The 19,897-nt window shown below is 37.1% G+C and overlaps 1 protein-coding gene across 2 annotated transcripts; it reads left to right on the forward strand.

Annotated features, from left to right (window-relative positions):
• LOC107549571 (rabenosyn-5-like) lies at positions 1–16,783 on the forward strand. 2 transcript variants are annotated; one of them, XM_016230711.1, is made up of 13 exons: positions 1–139; positions 1,134–1,390; positions 4,037–4,168; positions 4,297–4,397; positions 8,389–8,434; positions 8,521–8,682; positions 10,006–10,259; positions 11,312–11,382; positions 11,507–11,593; positions 11,694–11,796; positions 11,937–12,041; positions 14,036–14,253; positions 14,772–16,783. In XM_016230711.1, the coding sequence occupies exons 2-13, from the start codon at positions 1,228–1,230 to the stop codon at positions 15,544–15,546; spliced, it is 2,217 nt and encodes a 738-aa protein (XP_016086197.1). In that variant the 5' UTR covers positions 1–139; positions 1,134–1,227; the 3' UTR covers positions 15,547–16,783. The 2 variants fall into 2 exon arrangements, with proteins under 2 accessions (XP_016086197.1, XP_016086198.1); XM_016230712.1 differs by lacking the exon at positions 1–139 and having other exon boundaries at positions 509–1,390; positions 14,036–14,233; positions 14,752–16,783.
• Positions 16,784–19,897: the final 3,114 nt, after the last annotated feature.

Below are 19,897 nucleotides of genomic sequence, written 5' to 3' on the forward strand. Positions count from 1 at the left end.
ACGCCTAGTAAACCGAGTCACACGATAGTCTGTATGCTCAGCGCTTACTGTTCTTTTAAAGCGCGTTTAATTCGATATCTCTAAGCATTCGCTTTTAAGAGGCTGTTAAAGAGGTGAAAGCTTATCGCTGGGGAAAAAGGTAGATAAACGTATTCCTTTCTCATTCCAGTGTGATTTAGGTTAGGCCTGCTGACAGACTAACAGACAGGCAAGCATGTTTACAATAGAGGACAGATTGCACATTTGTTTATTTGATTGAGCCTTTTAACTTAAAAAAAAAATCTTTTTTGAGTGAGGTATTTATTTCAAGACTAACATTGTCCAGTCTCTATATAATCCAGTGCTTTTGTAGAGCATCACTTTGTTATGATGTTCGCAGGTGCCTATAACTTCTATTAAAATGTTCATTTTGTATAAAAATACATGCATACATACATAAAAACTCTCTTATAAGAAAACATTCTGTATTTATTTGTTATTTCTTTTAACAAACACCAAAAGACAATAAATAAATAAAGAACCTGCTGATCCAAGCAGAAAACACATATTTGTAATTATAAAGGTGTTAGAAACAGTTCTAGATTTAAGCAGGGTGACCTTATGCAGTGACCTTCAGGGGGGTTGTGATGGGGCTTATGATTTTTGTGATTAGTAACGCTTTACAACAAAGTTGTAGGCTATACATAACCATTTGATTAAGTACCATGAATTAACGAATATCTTTTTATACACGTTTGTCCATCTTGGTTAATGTTAAATTATGAATACTTTCTACTCTTGACCACTGTTAGATCATGTCAGTTTTAATGATGCTTCTTTATTGTATTGTTAAAAATGAATTGGACCAATGATGATTGCTATATTGATGAACGTGCATCTGATTGACATAAACCGTGCATTCTTATTTCAGGGTTGTTGATAATGTTACTTAATACTTAAGATGGAGACAGTAAAACAAAGCATTTAATATGCAGGCAAGTGTGTCTGTTTTTATAAAATGTCCCTTTTTTGGAAATACCATGGGATATAACAGGATCTGTTAGGAATATTTAACATGATGTAAATGTGTTTTATTTTAAGAAGTCACATGGTTATGTAATATTAATGTATTTTTGCATGTATGATTGTTTGAGTGATGGAGAGGGTCTGGCATGGCCGGTGCTGTCACACAGGTGCCTCATAAACTGAGAAGCATTGGATCCAGCCTCTCACACCCAAACCCACCTTATGGCCTCCATCTACCCGCCCTCATTAGAGGACTCTGCTGAGGTGAAGGAGGGCTTCCTGTGCCCTCTCTGTTTGAAGGACCTCCAGTCGTTCTACCAGCTACAAGGCCACTATGAAGAGGAACACTCCGGTGACAACCGGCACGTTGGTGGTCAGCTGAAAAGTAAGCTGGAATAGTCTCTTAAGTCTTAAGATTGATTGCCATTTCTCACAGTTCATTACTCGGGGGAATAAACAAGAATAGAGTGTCCCCTGTGTCACAGTGCTAAACGTTTTACAAGCTGTGTTCCATTCGATCGTAAGTGCCATAAGAAGTGGTCTTCACAGTTTATTCTCCCATCTTAAGTGAGATTCCAGTCCGAAGGGAGTGTACATATTCAGTTTACCCACCGGCTATTGTGCACTACCCCAGTACTGCAAGAAGTCTGACTAAAATAAAGGCAGTGAAAATGATTTGAGGCTTTGATTGAAGCTTCTTTTAATTGAGTAGCCTATACTTAGACCCAGGTGTGATTTGTGACCATGGACAACAAAACTAGTCTTAAGTGTCAATTTTTCGAAAATTGAGATTTATGCATTATCTGAAAGCTGAATAAATAAGCTTTCCATTGATGTATGGTTTGTTAGGATAGGACATATTTGGCTGAGATACAACTATAAAATCTGGAATCTGAGGGTGCAAAAAAAATCAAACTATTGAGAAAATTGCCTTTCTTAGCAATGCATATTACTAATCAAAAATTAAGTTTTGATATATTTACGGTAGGGAATTTGCTAAATATCTTCACGGAACATGATCTTTACTTAATGTCCTAAAGATTTTTGGCATAAAAGAAAATCAATAATTTTGACCTATACAAACAATGTATTTTTGGCTATTGCTAGAAATATACCCCAGTGACTCAAGGTTTTGTGCTCCAGGGTCACATTTGTATGTAGTTGTTCACGAGTATAAAGTGCACGAGATGTGACTTATAGTGCAACTATCATGATTACAGTTAAATTTGATTTAACTGTATATAATAATAATTATATAAATGCACATGGATGTATTATACACTGACGTTCAAAAGTTTAGATCAGTAAGATTTTTAATGTTTTTAAAAGAAGTCTCTTCTGCTTACTGAGGCTGCCTTTATTTTGCTGCAAAAACGGTATTATTGTGAAATATTTCTACAATTCAAAGTAACTATTTTCTGTTTGAATATATTTGTAAACTGTAATTTATTTCTGTGATGAATTTTCAGCATCATTACTCCAGTCTTCAGTGTCACGTGATCCTTCAGAAATCATTCTAATATGCTGATTTGCTGCTCACAAAATATTATTATTATTGTTGAAAACAATTTAGTAATATATTGATATATTTCTTTCATAATTTCAAAAAAGTGAAATCTTAACATTACGTTTGGCGATTTGTTGTGAAGATCTTTCATGACAAGTGTCAAATGTGTTTGTGAAGTAGACGAAACTGTTATGCTCGTTCACACAGGGACACACAATATGCAGGCTTAATAGCGACATGCACTGACTAGCTGTTTTATTTCTGCTGTGTGATAGACTGTTACTCTGTGTATGTGGTAAGTGAACTTTCATGTACTGTAATGTAACAGTTTACTGCTAGCAAGCAGCTAACCATGTCCCTTTAGTGGCTCCGTAGAACGCATTATTTGTTTTCCGTGCCTTTCTGCATACGGATTCACGCTTCGGGCACACCCCCTAACCCCACCCCCCGATGACATCATCCATCATGATGATTCACTGTAGACATCGTCTGATGTCAATTTGGTAGACATCGCCCAACCCTAGAGCTTATCATATTTATCTAATTTTATTGCGATCTTATCGCCCAGCCCTAGATGCAGGTTGGTTTCATAAAACACAGGACAAATAATTGAATTTATTGTTATCCTTTCCAAGGACTTACTTGGTAGTTAAGTCATGCTTATTTAAAAGAAATTCTATCCACCTTAATTTTAATGTAAGAGTGAGCACTGCCCTTTGTAACTTGAGTGTGCAAGACTTCCGGTGCCATTCTCTTCCAGTTATGTTATGCTGTGTGAAATTGCAAAATTATTATCATAATCTTAAACACACTGGTTTGTAGCACAAATAGTTTTACAGTTTAATGCACTTTGATATTCTTCTAGTTACTTACCTATAACGGCTAACAAAGCGGAAGTCTTTCTTATTGAAAGAAAATAGCTTGCTTCTGTGTTGCAAAATAAGATGGATAGTAGAGTTCCTCAAATATTTTTCACCAAGGGCCAAATTCTGTCATCAATACATAGCCAATGTGGTCCCACTGCTGCCAATAGTATTTTGACACACCAGGTTGCCAGTTGGCAGGAAAACACAGTGTTCTGCAGCCATGGAAGTAAACTGGACCAGAGATAGCAGATTGCACCCAACCTAAAAAGCCTCAGCATCCATCTAAAACGGTTTATGACCTGAGGCATAGTAAATGGGGACATGCTATAAGCTTGTTGTTTTATATGCAGACAAAGATTGAGAACCAAAACCAACACAAAAGGTAATGTATTTAGGCAGCGTGCGCTGATTCTTCTAGAACAGTTGTTCTCAATTCCAGTCTTGGGTCAATTCCAGTCTTGCAGTCTCTGCTAACGAGTTGATGAGTGGAATCAGGTGTGTTAGATGAGGGAGATGTACAAAATGTGCAGGGTCCTCCAGGACAGGTTTGAAAACCCCTGTTCTAGAACACCATGTTGTCAATTTACACCCTAGTTTTCCAGTAAGTGGAGGAACTGACGTGTTCAATTATTAAGCATTTTTCATGCTGTTTTCTCAGGCCTGGTGCAAAAGGCAAAGAAAGCCAAAGACAAGCTGTTAAAGCGGGATGGAGATGAGCGGACAGACAGCAGCTATGAATCATTTTATTATGGAGGAGTGGACCCCTTCATGTGGGAGCCGCAGGAGCTCGGTAAGATTCTTACTACCAAAGACAGATAAAAAAATTTAAAAAACTAAGAATAAGAATTTTTATAAAAATGTATAAGATTCAAAGCAAGTTGTCATTGTCAGACTGTAATAAGTCTTCTGTTAAAATAGGAGCCACCCGCAGTCACTTGGATTTTTTCAAGAAGCAAAGAGCTGCAAGAATTGATCATTATGTTATTGAAGTCAACAAATGTATTATACGACTGGAAAAGGTGAATATTTGTCTATTGTGCTCCTAGTAATTTCAGTCGCATCTTATATGATTGTTGATATACTCTAAGCAAGTAGAGGTCAACCGATAATGGATTTTACCGATACCAATAGCTAAGTTGGACCACACTGGCCGATACGATTAATCAACCGATAGTTTTTAAAATGGATACTGAACGAAAAACTAAAATAGTGCTTTACTATTTAAAAAAATAAATAAAAAAAATACTGAAACAGTACTGAACCATACATTGTACATGAATAAAAAAATATTAATATTAAATATTAATTATATATTGATCATTAAAGTTAGTTCATAGTTCATTAACTAATGTTAAGAGAAGCAATTTCAAAATATAAAAATGTATTAGTAGATGTTGAAATTAACACACTCTAACTAGATGGGCATCTTTAAATAGCTACACAAAGGCCATAGCATGAAATTACATACATATGGATACTCTCACATAGGGCTGGGCGATATAGCTAAAAAATGTATCAATGATGTAATGTTTTCATATCGTTCGGTATCAATTATTGACATTTTTTATAACCTTTTTTAAAACAAAGAGCAATAGAAATTGTTTTTTACATTTAACCACTGTATTTTTAAATTAACAGTTTATTGAGACAAACAACAAATATTTTTTTTGTTTTAACAGTCAAAAACACAGTAAAAATTAAATAAATATCTAATTTCTAATGTTTTATATGCAGATTAAATAGGTTAAACTTTTGCCTTGTTTCCCGAGGGCAAACAAAATAATGCAGCACATTAAATTGTCAATGCAAGGAAGTAACCGTCTATAAAAAAACGTGCATTACGTCTAAATTAACTCATATAAATCAAATATAATTTCGTAAATTGCATAAACAATTATGAACAAAACAGCATCATGTATTTATGCATTGCTTAATACAAAGAGCCGACTCGCCCATCACACAGATTGCCTTTAAAAACATACGAGACGCAGTGAAAAGGAATAAACCTCCACAAATTTGCGACGTGTTTTCTAAAAGTTTAAACTGTTTTAAAGGCACAATATATACGATTTTTTTATTAAATTATCCAAAAACCACTAGAACAGTGTTATATATTTTGCTGACTTGTGTACTTCCATTATCCCAAATGTTTCGAAGAATGTTTAAATCCAGAGAAATAAGCTATTTTAAATAGTGACAAGGACCGTGTCCATAGTGTCATTGTGTCGCCTGCCAATGACGTCATAACCCCTCGATTTCCGGTTTTGTTTTGTAGAAAATATGGAAACACCAAAGACACTTTAATATGTTGTGCGTTTTAATAGACCGGTGCCGACCGCACAGAGTAGCATTATAACAGAACTTTTAAATGTATCTAGTATGATAAAACAGCACTACTTTTTTCCCTACATACTCACGACTGGAAGGAGCGGAAGCGGTCGACTGTGGCATAATAAAAGCTCCGCTGCTTTCGAGTCGTGTGTCACGCTCGTTCAGTGACCTCGTTTCACTTCGACGGCTTTCAGCCTCACCCTGCTTCATTCTACTACATTAATAAATCATTAGCTCATCCATAAACATGATTTCTGCCTGAGTCCCGTCGGATTTCATCGGCTGTGGGGATGAAGACGACAACTCCCATGATTCCACACTCAGTCACGGCGTCATCAAACTATGCCTTTGTTTCTTTGTTTATTTTGAATATGCGCCCTCTAGCGGTGAAAATTACATATTGTGCCTTTAACTTTGCATGGCTGTCTCTCTTGTGTGAGACGTGAGTGCAGCAGTCATATTTGTCCGTCTAGAAAATGCGCTGAATATGCGTTCTGTGTTAATGGCTTGGTTTCGGTTTTAACCTAATCAAGATCTTCTCCGCATTGAGCTTCTATAGTTCTCTAATATTTTGAATGAATAACACAGCAACTGCGCATCTCGTGGGCTAGACTAACAAAACATTAAACTACAACGTCACTTACATCATCATCACCGCATCTCGTGCTCCACTGATGACGCTCCCTGACGCACATCTAACATTGGATTGTACCATTTTTACGTTCAAATACAAATGTTTATTTTAAATTCGACTAATATTCATTCTTTACTCACAATCTCCTCATCACAGGCAGGCACAGCACTCATGTTCGTGTTTGTGTGTGCTGTCTGCGTCACTCATAGCACGCGACTATATCGTGAGCTATATGGAAAAAATGTTTATATCGTTATCGAAGAATGTGCACCGTCGATAAATATCAATAACGTTTTATCGCCCAGGCCTACTCTCACACTTTAATTGCTTCTATTCTAGAACACTTGATGATTATCTAATCAAAATAACAAAATATGGCAGTCGCACACCTGGCAAAAAGCTCGCAGGTATCGGGAATCACACACCAGACGCGCCACATTCAGGTCAAGTGATGGTCTAAAACAGTTTATTTAATCACCAAACGGGCAAAAGTTCACCTCAAGAATGATCAAAAAGCGGCATAGATGAGTTTGAAGTTGAAGTAGATGAGGTGGTTAAAAAAAAACAAATTGCGATCTATATTATAATTCTCTATGAAGCATACTAACTTTATTAGAGCCACAGAAATACAGACGTTTCGCTGAAAAATGCACAATACACAATTTTACAAGTCATTATGTGCATTAACAACGATTTGGGAAAAATAATTTAATGGAAACTTGCGTGTGGTTTAACCATTTGAGGTGCTGCTAATGTTAGTGTCCTCTCAGCCTTGATAGCAAACATACTGCTGTTATTTCTCCACTAATGAAGCGCATCTAGTCAACAAATTAATTACTTTGTAATGATATGCTAACATGCACTACAGTATAATGTGTACACACCGATTAGTTGTTCATGTTTTAAATCTGCATCTGAAGTGTTTGCTCTGTGCAGATCGATGGGATCATATTGTCTACACTCGCTGTCGAATAGGACATTCCAGACTAACCCATAGTTTTCTGTTGGCGAGTGAAGATCCTCCTTTATGTTCTTTATGCCAGAATACATTATCTTTGAAGCATATTTTGATGGATTGTAATAGTTTAAAGTCTGACAGAACTCATTATTTTTCTGTTGACTTTTATGAAAAGATTTTTAATGAAGTAAGGCCAGATTTAGTTTTAGAATTTTTTATCTAAGATCAAATTTAAAAACTTAATTTAACTTAACTAACCTGGTTCTCGCCATGAATATAGCCGAGGTAGCTTGCATGGCGTTAAATCATAACCAAACAAACAAACAAACTGTGCAGCGCGCAGCCTCACGTGTCAAAACAAACAGCATGTGCTGTCAGTGATTTCCGCCTCTAGAGGTCGCTCTTGTACTGTATAATGACAGGGGAGCTTCTCAGCCTCTTCAGCAACAGACGCAACCCGGAAAAACTACCGGCATGTATTTTTGCTGATAGTTCCAGCAATCAACTATCGGTGCTGATTAATCGGCAAAACCGATACATCGGTCGACCTCTATAAGCAAGTGTATGAAAACAGACATGAATGCTTTGCCATGCACAGTGCAAGTGCATGGCTTTGGTTGTACAGTAAATGCTTGTCTGTTCTTGTTACTGTGACTGTAACAAACCTCAGTACTGAAAGGAACATTAAGTTTTATTTAGAAAATATAAAAAATGTCATGTTATTATTCAGGAAGCTAGTGATAAACATAACAGTTTGACTAACTATAACTGACTTGCTTGGGTAAATTCTCTTCAAACTTGCTATGTCAGTAGTTGATCTGAAAGACAAAACTGACTTTTCAGTTTACACTTATGCAATAGCACCCCTTGTGCCAAAGCTTGAAATGCAACAAATACTTGAAATGTGGTCTAACACATTTTGGAACATGTGGGCTTGCATAGCTAGAAATGTCTGGATACATGAGCAGATTTTTTTTGTGCTTAAGGTTTAACAATCTGATACATTTAGATAATGGGATTAAATTTTAAATAGAACTGTCCATTTGATCAAATTGTTTCACATTACTACTTTGCTTTTCATTGCCAGCTAACGTCCTTTGACAGAACCAACATGGATGCAGCGCAAATAAGATGTATGTGAACAAAATATCACACATGTGCTTTGTTCCGTTTAAATAATGACTTAAAATGTGACTACTATGCTACTTTGTTTTCTCAGCACTTGAGAAGTCAGTGGTATCGTGGGTGAATGATCAGGATGTGCCATTTTGCCCTGATTGTGGGGGCAAATTCAACATCCGCAACCGCCGCCACCATTGCAGACTCTGTGGGTCCATTATGTGCAGAAAGTGCACAGAGTTTATTCCTCTGCCACTGGCATGTGAGTTACTGTATAGATATGATGGATTATATGGAAAATACTATACATTAAGATTTTCTTCAGTAAATCCTTTGTCCTGCCTAATTTGACTTGCACAGAATGGATTGCATATTCGTTATTTTATTTTATTTTTTTCAAAAAAAATAGTGAGTTGCCTTTCTGTATACTGCCTGCAATTGTCAGATACAAGACAGCATTCTGACTAAAAAATGCAGTCCAATATGTTACTGATTTGGGAGAGTTTATACAGTAATGATGGGAGGTCCCAATTGATTTCTGTGAAGCAGTAATTTTGGAAAGTTTATTTCACATGTGAGTAAAGTGACATATCTGACGCAGTAACTCAATTGTACCTCAAATGGGGATTTCGTGTTTTTGTACGTTGGTCTTGTAAAATGTTAATTATATATTCAAAATCAAACGTTAGTCAGAGTCATACCCCCAAGTCTTTAAGTATGTTTAAATATGTTTGCGTATTTGCTCCTTTCGGCTATTATAATAGTCTGTTTCCTTTTTCCCCACCAGATAAAATAATCAAGTCATAAACATATTTCTTGTATGACTTGTTTATACATTACATTTTGTCTCCTCAGTCAGATTCCAGACAGTACATTTATAGTATTCGCGCACTCATCGGCTCTCAGTATTTCTTTATATTACCGAAAGAGACTGTTCAGTGTACTGTTGCTTCAAGTACTGCTTCTATCCAAATTGCAAACTGGTTGGAGCAGTTCATTGTAAAGAAGAGTTAGCAAAAGCAGATATCACTAGACTTTAGAATAAATTACTTTAGAGTCAAAATGTCAGAAACATTTGAGAGACCAGTTAATTCATTGCTGACACACGATGCAAAGTATTGCAAATGATTCAGTTAGATTTGGTGTACTGAATCAACATGTTTGGTCATGATCCTGACATCTCTACTTTATAGGCAGAAAATGGTGTTCCTCACGTCAAGGGGGATTTAGTTCTTGCCTGCAGTAGTTTGATGTTTATATTTCTGCAGGTCTTAAAATGCCTTAAAGCGGGGGTATGCAAATATATACATGCATTGACAGGCAGGTAGGACAGCATATCGTAGCCATCGGACCGAGGGAAATATTGGATGAACATTTTATGAACATCCTACACCTTCGTATAACTTGCAGAAACCCTGACAATATGCTACTCTAATAAGCATAAATATAACAAACGTCTTGGGGAAAGTAGTTCTTTAAAAAATATATATATATATTTGGCATTGAATGAAGTACATTTAACTACTGGTTGGTCATCCTGAGCAGGTAGGTTAGATTTTCAGGACATACTGCAATGTGCTTTCAGATAAATTAACCAGTGGAACAAGGGAGGCCCTGTGGGCTCCTGGCCAGAGTGGGTCTCCTGGATCTGCAGGCCCAGTGATGCAGCAGACTTCTCGCCGCGGCTCCATTAACAGCATCTCATCTGTCACATCTGTGTTGGAGGAGAAAGACGAGGACCGTGTACGTTGTTGCCGTCACTGCATGGACGCACTACTCCGGCATCAGCACAAACTGGAGGAAAAAGACCACGTGCCTGATATCGTCAAACTCTATGAGGTACAAACTTTAGAGTCAAGCATTTTTTGTTAAACATTGTGTTTATTTATTATTTTATCCTAGAGTAAACATAAAGGTGTAAATGACATATTTATTTCAACTGTGTTAATTAGAAGTGAATGTTTTGGGAGACCACTTCTTGATGTTTTCAATGGAAAACAGCTCTCTTTCTGAGTTTTTTTCTCTCACGCACTCAAAGAGAGAAAGCGAAAGAGTCTTACCAGTTAGAATTGACATGCTACATATGCTAAATGGTATTATTTCTTATTTTTTCTTGTCAATATGAGTTTGGATGGCATTATTATTAATTATTTTAGCCACCTTGTGTAAAACGACAGAGTTATTGCACAAGTGGCAATTACATTCGCAAATGCTCCTCTATCACTGTCCACATTTTGATTTTAGCAAATCGCTTTGAGCGAATGCAGTGATGTGATTAATATTCATGAGTTCAGCAGCCTTTAAGCCCTTACTGTTTTGTGTAATTAAACATTGAATGACCAGTAATTTCTCATGCAGCCCATAGTTTAATATAACAAATATGCATCATACATTTTCATAATACATATTAGACCACGCTGAACAAAAATCCTGAATAACTAAAACTATTGCATATAAATTCATATCTCTTTTGCGTCTTTTCAGAATAGCATGATTTTTTAAAAATTGTTTCATTAAACGCTTCTATACCTGTAAAGATTCCAAGTTTGTTGATTTTGCAGTAAAAACACATATTGACATAATTGCTTGTATTATTTTGTGAAACGTCTTTGGGCTCTTGACTGTCTGGTGTATTTTGTTCGCCAATTTGCTTGTATTATTTTGTAAGCGTCCTTTGGGTTCTTGAAAGGCGCTATAAAGATTAAAAACATTATTATTATTATTATATTGGAAGAGATGCATGGCAATTGTATCATCTCCACATCCACATGGGCCATTTGTGCTTGATTGAACCCTGATGATTGCTGCTTGCAGCTATGTATTGTTGGGATGGTAGCTCTTAATATACAGCATAGTCTTCAGTCATAGTATTGTTTGTTTTTGCTGTGCAGAGGTTAAGGACATGTATGGAGAAAGTTGAAGCTAAGGCTCCAGAGTACACACGCATGGCAGAGTCTCTCAAGTAAGCCCTCAAGCTATAAGAAAAGCACTACAAATGTACATTTGTTAACTTCTTTAATGATATTTTAATGCCTGGTACCACATCCCAAACATTGCCAGACTCAAGTTTTCTCTGTATTGTGTAGTGCTGGGGAGACGACCTGTAATCTAGAGACTGCTGCTGCACTGAGGATGGAGATACTGAAATACTATGAGCTCCTTGATGTTCTGAGGTAGGCAACAGACTAAAGACACATACTGTGACGTGATGTACATATCTAAATCAGGATTCACAGAATACATTTCTGTGTGGGGGGGGGGGTTTGGCATCAGTAAGAAGATACTCGCACTCGGACTAAAAGACGAGGTCCAGCCTCACCCAAAAGCCCTGCAGCTGCAAAGGATGGTGCGCTACACAGCTACACTTTTTATACAGGTATATACTTATATTTATATATACTTTTTAAATGTTAAACATTTTGACAATTTTCCGAGAGGTTTACAAACTTATGGGAAAACCTATATAAGGGTTGAAGCTCAAATTCTCCATTCAACAGTTACTTTTTACACCCGTAGGAGAAACTGTTGGGTCTGACATCGCTCCCCACCAAGCAGAAATATGAGGAGCTTAAAGAGAAGAGAAGAGAGGAGCAGGAGAAAAGGACGCAGAAGGAGAGACAGGTGAATAAACCACAACATGATCATTTTCTGTTTCTCATATCAATCCAATTTGCTAATCGGTTTTTCTTTATTTGATAAAAACTGAAGTGAATCATTGGTGATTCTGATGACTCAAATCCAAAACCTTTTGACCTTGAATTGTATGTCACATGTGACCCATCTGAGTATTCTTCCTTGTTTCTCAGTTTTAGGGTTCCTTAAACCAAATTTCATAGGAAACTTTTCTACAACAGTTTAATATCTCTGATTGTGTCTGCTGAAAGGTTGAATTCTGAGGGCACTCAGTTTTTATTGTGGGTTGTACTATCAATTTGATCTAAATCTATTAAAATCTGAGAGAACATGTTCTGACTGTTTAGCCAATGTAGCAAAGGAGGTTTGGTTTATATGGTAAAGAATAATAATCAGGAAAGACCTAGAAGGCTGCAGAATTATGAACCAGCAGAAGCTTATATACTGTATGACATCCAGCCATATATATCCTTGCAATATATAGGAATTATGCCCTATAAGTATGCCCTATCATGCGTTGCTCATATTATGGGAGTAACTTCCGTTAAACTTGAACAAGCAGTCAAAAGTTTGCACTATGAACACAATAAAAAGCCTTTTCAAAAACTGGGTACAATAAGGTGACATTGTTCTTCTCTCCCTTCAACCATCGAACATTAAAATAGGGATTAGAAATAAAAAGGGGGGACAGTTAAATTTTAACGCATCTTCGTGAAAACTAACCTGGAAAGAGACACGAGGATTTGGGAAGAAAAACAAGAGATTCTTGCATGCATTCCAGTGAATTATTCATTGGATATATCATAGATTAAATGTGCAGTATGTGTTGTCTTTTTCCGTATTGTTACAGCGGAATACAAAGGAAAAATAAAAAAATCAGGAGGCAAAGAATGTAGCGTGTGGAGCTCTTGCCATTTTGATATTCTTGTACCATGTCACATTAAAATATCATGTTATGTTATTCTGACATCTGAAAATAGAAGATGAAAGAACATTTACAGCTCATTCAGTCAAACTGATGGATAAGGATTATATGTAGTGCAGCTTTATGACTTGAAATAATTTGTTTCAGTTTTTTGAATGGAACATCCCCAAACCAGAAGTGCCTCCCATACTTTAAAATGCAGTAGGCTCGCTAGGAAAAAGTTGGATAGTTTTGTATAGAGCAGGGTTTTCAAACAGGTCATGGAGTCCCCCCACCACTGCACAGTTTGTATATCGGACACACCCCGTTCAGGTCTTGCAGTCTCTACTAATGAGTTGAATCAGGTTTGTTAGATGAGGGGGACATTCAAAATGTGCAGTGATGGGGGGCCTCCAGGACCTGTTTGAAAACCCTGATATAGAGATACTTGTGTTCGATTTGACAGTTCCTCATTTACACAAAATGGTGGCCGACGGGGGGGGATCTAAATCGCCTTAATGCAAGTCCACAAATGTCCACATAATTTTTCAGTTTTGATCAGTTTTAGGTTCCTATGAGATGATCCAATGAACATAATTAATCACACCTGGTGATCAGTGCTGCGCAGAACTTGCTCATCTTAAACAAACCTGTCGATGAATTCGATTAATCAAATCAGTGCATTTATTTTAAGAATCAGATCAGTGAATCAATGATGACCCTGATTAGTAGTCTAGAGCAGTGGTTTTCAATCCTGGTCCTGGGGACCCACCACTCTGCACATTTTGTATGTCTCTCTTATCTGACACACAGCACAGTTCATGGATCTCTCTCCTAATGAGCTGATGATCTGAATCAGGTGTGTTAAATAAGAGAGACATGCAAAATGTGCAGAGCGGTGGGTCCCCAGGACCAGGATTGAAAACTACTGGTCTAGAGATACGAGTTTCTAATAAATCATATTTTCATTCTTGTACAATAACACTTAAGCAAAAAATTATTCTGAAATAGCTGGTCTGATGCAATTAATTATTTTGCAGGTCATAATGTAACTCTTGTCTTGTCTTACATAACCTAGGCAGGTCTGGAGGCACAAAAGCGTCAAATGGAAAATGATCATGACCGACTGGCCCTCGGTGCAAATGAAAACGTTTCAGGTCCACGCATAACCAAAGCTGGTGGCTGGCTGCCACAATCAGACACTCTGCAGACTCGCTCCGAGCTGGACGACCCTCTCCTGCAACAGATTAAAAACATAGAGTCGTTCTTACGGCAGGCGCGCTCCGCAAACCGCACCCACATTTTGTATGTCTCTCTTATCTGACACACAGCACAGTTCATGGATCTCTCTCCTAATGAGCTGATGATCTGAATCAGGTGTGTTAAATAAGAGAGACATGCAAAATGTGCAGAGCGGTGGGTCCCCAGGACCAGGATTGAAAACTACTGGTCTAGAGATACGAGTTTCTAATAAATCATATTTTCATTCTTGTACAATAACACTTAAGCAAAAAATTATTCTGAAATAGCTGGTCTGATGCAATTAATTATTTTGCAGGTCATAATGTAACTCTTGTCTTGTCTTACATAACCTAGGCAGGTCTGGAGGCACAAAAGCGTCAAATGGAAAATGATCATGACCGACTGGCCCTCGGTGCAAATGAAAACGTTTCAGGTCCACGCATAACCAAAGCTGGTGGCTGGCTGCCACAATCAGACACTCTGCAGACTCGCTCCGAGCTGGACGACCCTCTCCTGCAACAGATTAAAAACATAGAGTCGTTCTTACGGCAGGCGCGCTCCGCAAACCGCACCGATGAAGTGGCCATGCTGGAGGAGAACCTGCGGCAGCTGCAGGATGAGTTTGACACTCAGCAGACCAGTCGAGCCATCCAGCTTTCACAGAGGTTAGCTGAGGAGACAGACCTGCAGCAGAGACAGATCGAACATCTGCAGCAGAGAGAGCTCAAGTACAGGAACCAATCAAAACACTCCTCCTTGGATTTCAGAGACCGAGAAGATGTTCAGAAAAGAGAAGAGGAGGGAGAACATTTGATTGGAAGCCCTGGGTCTTCACAGTCTTTGTCACGTCTATTAGGAAACTCTCCTCCCTTAGAGAGGCAAAGAGATAAACACACACCAACTCCACCCACCAGAAACCCCTTTGACGAGGAGCATTTCTCTCCTGCTGAGGAAGAACCGACAAACTCTCAGACAGCCAATGGAAAGAAAGAGCACAACCCGTTTGAGGAAGAAAACGATGAAATGGAAGATCCAGGTACAGCTAAAGTGAAGTCAGCTAGAAATCCTTTTGAAGATGACGATTATGAAGATCGAGGTAACCCTTTTAAAGAGGTTTCCGATGAGATTCCAGCTGCCTCAACCAATCCATTTGATGAAGAGGATGATGAGGATGGCACAGCAGTTGATGACATGATTGAGGAAGAGCTACTTCTACAACAGATCGATAACATCCGGGCATATATCTTTGACGCCAAGCTAAGCGGACGCTCTGATGAAGTGGAGCTTTTGTCTGAGAACCTAAAGGAGCTGCAAAAAACACTAGAAGAGCAGAAAAGAAAAAAATAGTGGCCGTCACAAACTTGTTTTGTAATTGATGAGGCTTGTTTTCAGTTACAAATAACAATGTAAGCTACTGATGCATTTGACAAAAATATAAAACAAATTTTATATGCAAGAATGCATAGAAGTAGGACAATTTGTGATCAGAACAACTGAATATCTGTTGCATTGATTTAAATTTGTAATTAAATTTTTTTTTTTAAGCAGCAAGTCTTGGCTTTGCTAAATATTCAAATATTTTATGTCAACAAAATCTTAATCTTGCATCATGTAGTTTCAAGTCAAATAAATAGGTAGGTTTTATGGAAGTGGTTGAAATATCTGAAGTAAAGAATTTTCTGTTCAGCAAAGTCAGTATTTCATGCTCATAGCTACTTTGATTCAGAATACATTAGAATTTTATGAAAATCTCAGTTTATGTATCAAAGTCTAGCTTGAATGCACACCTGCAGCTTTGAACTTTTTTTATTATTATTGATCTAATGGATAACCAGCACTTCACTAAATAGAAACCTTGATTTCCTGTGTTTCTATCTTTGAAACATCAAAGGGATAGTTCACTCAAACATAAAAATCCTTTCACTAATTACTCGCCATTCCAAACCATTATTTTTTTTTCCTTTGGAAAAATACGATTGAAGTTGATGCTGTCAGAAACAATATTTGAACTGATTCAACAAATCTGTAATACTAAACGGATAGTTCACCCAAAAATCAATAATTGTTTTTGTTTTTTGGGCTTGTACAATGAAAGCAATGTCAGATGTCTGTTTTGTTTATTTGTATACATTGTTTTATTCCTTTAGAAGTACTGATTTCTATTGCACCTAAATGTATAAAGCAATTATACAAATACATCCAGTGTTATGGAAACCAGTGTTGGCATAACAAACTTATGCATAGTTATCATAATTGCCTGCTGCGCCTCTAAATAGCTGTGCAAAAACTGTACCATTTGTATGTTAAATCTCCTGGATTTTGCTTGCATGTTTTATCAGTCCTTCAAAAAGACATCAAAACTGGTGAGTTCTGTCTTCTATTAACTCAAGGCTTTCCTGTACAGAGAACAGACTGTGGCTGAATGTAATGCTTTTTGTAATTGTAGTTATGTTTTTGTGATCAGAGTAACATATTGTGACTAACAACCTGTCCATTAGCTTTTGGATTATGTTGCGTTTACACTGAGCAATATCCGGTATCATAAATGTAACACTAATAATTAATAAAATTCACTGAATGAAAATGTGGTGATTCATTTTGTAGGTATTCACTCAAGAACAAGCCACCAAATTTTTTTTTTTTGCAAGTTCATAAAAGTGAAAGTCACAAAACTTCAAATCATGTTCACCCACCCCAAAGATTTTTTTTTTTTTTATGTAAAGCGTCCTGAGCATTTTCGCATTCATCCCAAACAGTATTTACTTGTCAGAGCCTGCAGCCAGTTTAGCCCTGTTTTTGCCAGTCATCTCTTTGGGAAGCGGGACAAAACCAGGATGAGGAACTTGACCCTCCACTTCACTGATACACTCCCGCAGGAAATATTTCTTGCGCCCAAAGTTAGCAGAGTTAGACAACTCCATTTCAGCCAGAGCTTCAGCTTCAAGAACTTTACTGTGGGCAGAAAGAGACATAAGAGCAGAGTACAGGCACATGTGTTTTAATTACATATTTATCAGTCGTAATCAGGTTGGGATGCACCTTCAAATGGTAATACTGGTATTAGCACTGGTTGTACACTAGGTGATGCTAAGGGCTGAAGCATCAAATGTTTTTAACACCATGCCTTGTAGGCATCATTTCTGTTAGAACCACAGATTTGCTCTTTGCACATCTAACAGTATCAAGATGTTCCAGCTGATGATACTATGAGTGTATACTTTACTAGATCAATTTATTTGAAAATAAAAATTGATATTTCAAAATTATTCTTAAGTAAAACACAAAGCCAACACTTAAATGACAAGATGCAGCTGTTTCAGGTATCAAATTAGGTTATTTGTTACTGAGCCCTGTCACTGTGAAGCAACAGATATAGATTTTTAATCAAAGTATTATATTTCTTATTCAATTGTTTAATTATGTGTCCGATTTGCATTTTTGAGCAGGTTAGGGGATGGTGAGGACCATAATTAATAGATATGCTAATGCTAATACATATATGCATACAATAAATAAACAAAATACAAAACAAAATCTGTAGGCTCCTAGAAATGCTGTCCTGAAACCACAGTCTCCTGTATTGCAGGAATACCCTTCTCGGATATCCATTCACCTTAAAACCGCCCCTGGATGGTGCTATGGGGTTTACCTCAAGGCAGATTGTATCTCTTCTGAGTCGATTCTATTTGATTCATTTGAATTTTGAGACTTTATTTTCGCAGTTTTCAGCATTTCCCAACCCACACACAAACAACTACCAATTAATAAGACCCTGCGCTATTCATTAATGTGTGCACATCTACCCATCGATTAGAAAAATTCAGATGTTTCTTACTATCAGTGTTGGGAAGGTTACTTTGGAAATGTAATAAGTTGTTACAGATTACAAGTTACCCTATTTATAATGTAATAAGTAGTGTAACTATTTAAATTACTTTATTAAAATAATGTAATTGATTACTTTTTGATTACTTTTCTAAATTTCTAATGAATGTTTTCAAATGTTAATCATTTTGAAACATTTAAAGCAGGCAGGGTTAACCTTACAGTGGTACTCAACACTCATTACTGTCAGACTTTCAGAATCCTTCATCATATGAATTAAGTTTATAATTTATTTTTAAAGCACATCCAACACAAAATCACCTCTTTTTACTTTGAGATCGTACTGAGGTTAAATTCAGATTTAAAACCATAACAAGAAATAGTCTAATTGCTATGATACTGTTTTTGAAATTCAATCTTTGCATAGCTATGACAGGAAACACAGGCATCTAACATAAACCCAAATAAGAAATAAAACAGTTATCATATAACATGTCCTATTCTGTGTCCTAAACTCCTAAAGCAATTGGGGAAAGAAATCTGTGTGTGTGTGTGTGAAAAAAATTCAGATGTAACCCCCTTTGTAATCTTTAACATTTTCATAAGCAACTGTAAATTAATTGCCCATTTTTTCTCAGTAGCTGTAACTGGTTAGTTACATTTATTTTGTCATTAAATTAGGTAATTCCGTTACATGTAACTAGTTACTCCCCAACACTGCTTACTATCCACAACCAAATGCCTTTCAACTTGTGTCTGTGAAATTCAGAATTGCATGAATGTGCAGCATTTTGGTTAAATAGAGACATGCTGGAGCAGACACAGGTATAGGTCTATATATGGTAGGCTATACGCTTCAAAGCATAAATCTTTATTTGGATTTCAGAATGTGACATTTGTAATACATACGTTGAGGATCTTGTCTGTACAGATAAGACAAATAACTAATCAAAGACAAATCACGTTTGGTCTCGTACTGTATCGTGTACGATTGTCAGTGTCACCTTGTCAGTGTCGTGCGCTTTGCTTGGCCATTTGTTGTGATAAACAGGAAAGTGTGTTCAGCTGAATTCAATTTGAGTTTTGTTAGACAAATATTAAAGTATTTTATTAGTATTAGTATTCCGCGGCAGCCCTAGTGTGAAGCTCTCCTCGTGTGAAGACCGAAGAGTGTAAAGACCATCGAGTTTACTGTTCGACTCCACCAAGCAGAGACACCAGCAAGGGACATAAGTATCGCTTTTGAATCATTCTCTTTCCTACTACTTGTTTCCCTTCTATTTTCAGTTTTTATAAGCAATTCTTACTATGTGTTTCCAGATCCCTACTATCACTACCATTCACAAACCATGCATCACACACTGTAGGCAGCGCAATCCTAACAACTTGCGCACTTTGCCTATGTCTACTAATACACTACTTTCTTTTTCTATTGGTCTCTGGAATTGCCAGTCTGCTGTAAACAAAGCAGATTTTATTACTTCTATTACAAGTCATTCAAGACTAAACCTCATGGCCCTAACAGAGACGTGGATCAAACCAGAGGACAATGCTACACCTGCAGCACTCTCAAATAATTTGTCTATTGTCTGGCCCCTCCCATCTTGTTACCTCGTTATTGTTTAAGTGCTGTGCACTCATCCTGTGCTGATCCATAATTTCTCATTGTGTGTGTGTTTCGTGTCTGCATGTGTGCAGCTTTAGATCTGCCTGTCTGTTTTTCCTCCTCGGGGTGGTTTGAGTTTGTATCAACATTGACACAATGTATCAACAGCTCCTTTGAATCACATTCAGCCACTATTACCCACCCTCTTAAAATCCATTTTATAGTTGTTTATCGACCCCCAGGACCACTAGGTAACTTTGTGGAAGA

The sequence above is a fragment of the Sinocyclocheilus grahami genome, unplaced genomic scaffold, assembly GCF_001515645.1.
Source record: "Sinocyclocheilus grahami isolate Dianchi unplaced genomic scaffold, SAMN03320097.WGS_v1.1 scaffold375.1, whole genome shotgun sequence".
Taxonomy (NCBI): Eukaryota; Metazoa; Chordata; class Actinopteri; order Cypriniformes; family Cyprinidae; genus Sinocyclocheilus; species Sinocyclocheilus grahami.